Genomic DNA, 2,880 nt, shown 5'->3' with positions numbered 1-2,880 from the left:
CTCAAAAAAAAAAGATCTGCAATGGTTTGCCCTTGGGTTTCGCCTGCTAAATAAGTTATGTTATACTCACAGACATGATTTCAAACACTTTTAGAAACTTTCAGAGTTGTTTTCTATCCAAAATTCTACTAATAATATGACATATCTTAATCTCCTGGGGATGAGTAGCTGGCAGTTGAATTTGGGTATGCTTTTCATCCAAATGTGAAAATGCTGCCCCCTACTCTAGTGAAGTTAAGTTGTTAAACTGCAATGATAACCAGGACAAGACACAACCTGAACATCCTTCAACGTCTCTCTCTCTGGTCTGGTGTAACAGAACAACTGAGATGAGGGTCAAGAGACAAAGTGAAGTGACAGCATCAGCAAAAATGTGTATCTACATGCACCACAGGAGGCACAACTTTTAGGTTGGATCCATGGGTTGTTTGAAGAGGAAGTGAGGTCAAAATAATTCCTCACCTTACATACAAATACAGTATGTATTCATAGATGAGTCAACGATGCTATTCTCTCTAAAATGCTCACGCTATCACAAAGGAGTGCTATTTTTCTTCAAGTGGTATGAAGTCAGAGTTACTGGTTTGTATTTTTTCATCATTTGAGTTGGTTTCTGAGACTAGTAGCACATACAATGCCTATAGAAAGTCTACACTAACATTGGGTTTCTTCACATTTTATTGTGACACAAAGTGGGATTCAAATGGATTTAATTGTCATTTTTTGTCAACAACCTACACAAAACACTCATGTCAAATTGGAAGAAATTCAAACATAAGATTAATGGTAAGAATTGGGCAAGTCATTAAACATATGAAYTAAAATCATGTTTGTTGAACCATCACACGCATATAGGCAGGTTACAGAGTTCCATGTTACAACTATTATCATCAAAGGGAAGAGTTCAAACATTTGCAAAATCATTATATACATTTTGTTGTACACTTCCACAAAATCAAATGTATCCAGTCAGTCAACCTCAGCTACTATTGGTGAGTATTTGAGACTTCTGAAACCATCCTAGTATCAGCTTTCACACTTGCTGGACAATTATGCTCTGCATCTGAGTGATTCTATGTCGTTACAGCTAGAACCGACTATTACATTGTATAGCAAATGAGGAAAGTACAAAACAGCCAAGTCACACAGACACAGTCAAGGTCAAAGTGGAGGTCAGTAGGGCTCAACTTAAAATGATGCTGATTGGAGGACTGTCACATCCTGACTTGATGACTCACACCAGAGTAGATGGTTTCTTCCTCTCTCTGTTCTCTCCTCTGTCTCTTGGGCTTGGTACTCTTCTTGTCAGTGAACTTCAGGGCAGCGTAGTTCAGGCCATCATCGTCACTGTGGAGCTGTGGGGATGAAACATAGACTCACTCAAATCAGACTCTCGGTCAAATCTAATGCTGTACTCTTTTGCTTATTCAGACCCACTCTTGACACAGTACAATTGATCCAGCTAACCTGTTGTGCTGAAGTGCTGGCAAGAGGATTCCCATAGTGGCTTTGCTGAAAAGGGGTCCCTGCTAAAATGCCAATGTCAAAACATTCAATATATTCAAAACCTTTTCTTGTTAACTAATAAAAAGACATACTACTGTGAATGTAATATTTTCAGAATCAAAATGAAGTAGGCCAGAGAGGGAAGTGGTAAAAGGTGGGTGAGCCTTTCACCCTTCTTTTGAGCTGTAACTATCATTAATGTTAATATTAGTATGAAGACTTTTACTGTACCTGCACAGTGTTCACATCGTGACCTCTTCATTCTCACACAGAGGATAAWGTTGACACTCACACTCAGAATCACAGTAGTTGTCAGGCAAGATATAATGATGGGGAAAATAAGATTACTCTGATCACCCAAAAGGTCTGAAACTTAAAAAACAAGGCTAAATTATTTTCTTTAATTCTTTTTTCCTCAATGCATTTGGCATAAAAGTTAGCTATTAAAGTTAAATCATCTGAAATCTACTATCAACTAATGGTGAAATATTTACATATTGATATTTCAAACCATTTGAGAGAAAAGTAGTGGTGTATTTTGGTTATGCTTAGCTTACCTTCAACATCCAGCTTGGTCCCTTTCCCAAACAGCATCTCCCCACATGAGGCCACAGCACAATAGTAAGTCCCAGCATCAGAGAGGCTGAGGTTCCTCTTGGGGAGGTTGTAGACACAGCTCTGTGTAGGAGACCCAGCCTCAGGGCTCTTCTCACACTGCTCACTCCTGTGTCTAAGGGTGTAAATGATTCCTGGATGGGATTCTCCTGAGCCATGTCTGAACCAATAGACACTGTGTTCTCCTGCACAGGTCTCAGTGTGTAATGTACAGTTCAGAGACACAGAGTCTCCTGGCTGGACTGACTCAGACACAGACTGCTGGAGCACAGACATGCTGTTGGACTCTGAATCTGAAGAGAGTGAGTAAGATCATGGTGTGTACATTCCATATTTTTGCTAGATTCATTAATTTAGCATTATATGAACAGACATTAGGTAGCGACTTAAGTTACCTTTGACAATTACAAAAGTTCCTTCTCCAAATTTGAGGTCGCCCTCTTCCATAGCACCACAGTAGTATGTAGCTGAGTCCCCTGACTCTGTCTTGGAGATGGTCAGGTTAAAGCTGTCAACTTCTCTCTTCACACTTAAACGTTTAGTCTCATTAAAGTCCTTGGTAAAATACAAACTATTTTTAGTCCCATAATATGATGATGCCATGAGAAGAGGCTTCTGTCCAACAGTTTGCTTGAACCAAGAGACTCTGACCATCAAATGAGATCGACAAAAGCAAGTGAGAGATACACTTTGTCCCAGTTGTGTAACTATCACAGGGTCTGGTTGGATTACATCCTTGTTAAGTGCACAACCTGTGAA

General features: G+C 39.6%; 1 protein-coding gene across 1 annotated transcript; it reads right to left on the bottom strand.

Moving 5' to 3' along the window:
- Nucleotides 1-699: 699 nt before the first annotated feature.
- Nucleotides 700-2,864, bottom strand: LOC111960260 (uncharacterized). The gene is made up of 5 exons (XM_070437924.1): nucleotides 2,517-2,864; nucleotides 2,064-2,414; nucleotides 1,738-1,878; nucleotides 1,468-1,529; nucleotides 700-1,355 (listed from the first exon to the last, which is right to left on the bottom strand). The coding sequence occupies exons 1-5, from the start codon at nucleotides 2,773-2,775 to the stop codon at nucleotides 1,215-1,217; spliced, it is 954 nt and encodes a 317-aa protein (XP_070294025.1). The 5' UTR covers nucleotides 2,776-2,864; the 3' UTR covers nucleotides 700-1,214.
- Between the last annotated feature and the right edge of the window lie 16 nt (nucleotides 2,865-2,880).

The sequence above is a fragment of the Salvelinus sp. IW2-2015 genome, linkage group LG37 (assembly GCF_002910315.2).
Source record: "Salvelinus sp. IW2-2015 linkage group LG37, ASM291031v2, whole genome shotgun sequence".
In the NCBI taxonomy this organism is placed as follows: domain Eukaryota; kingdom Metazoa; phylum Chordata; class Actinopteri; order Salmoniformes; family Salmonidae; genus Salvelinus; species Salvelinus sp. IW2-2015.
This window is presented reverse-complemented; position numbering and strand designations above follow the sequence as displayed.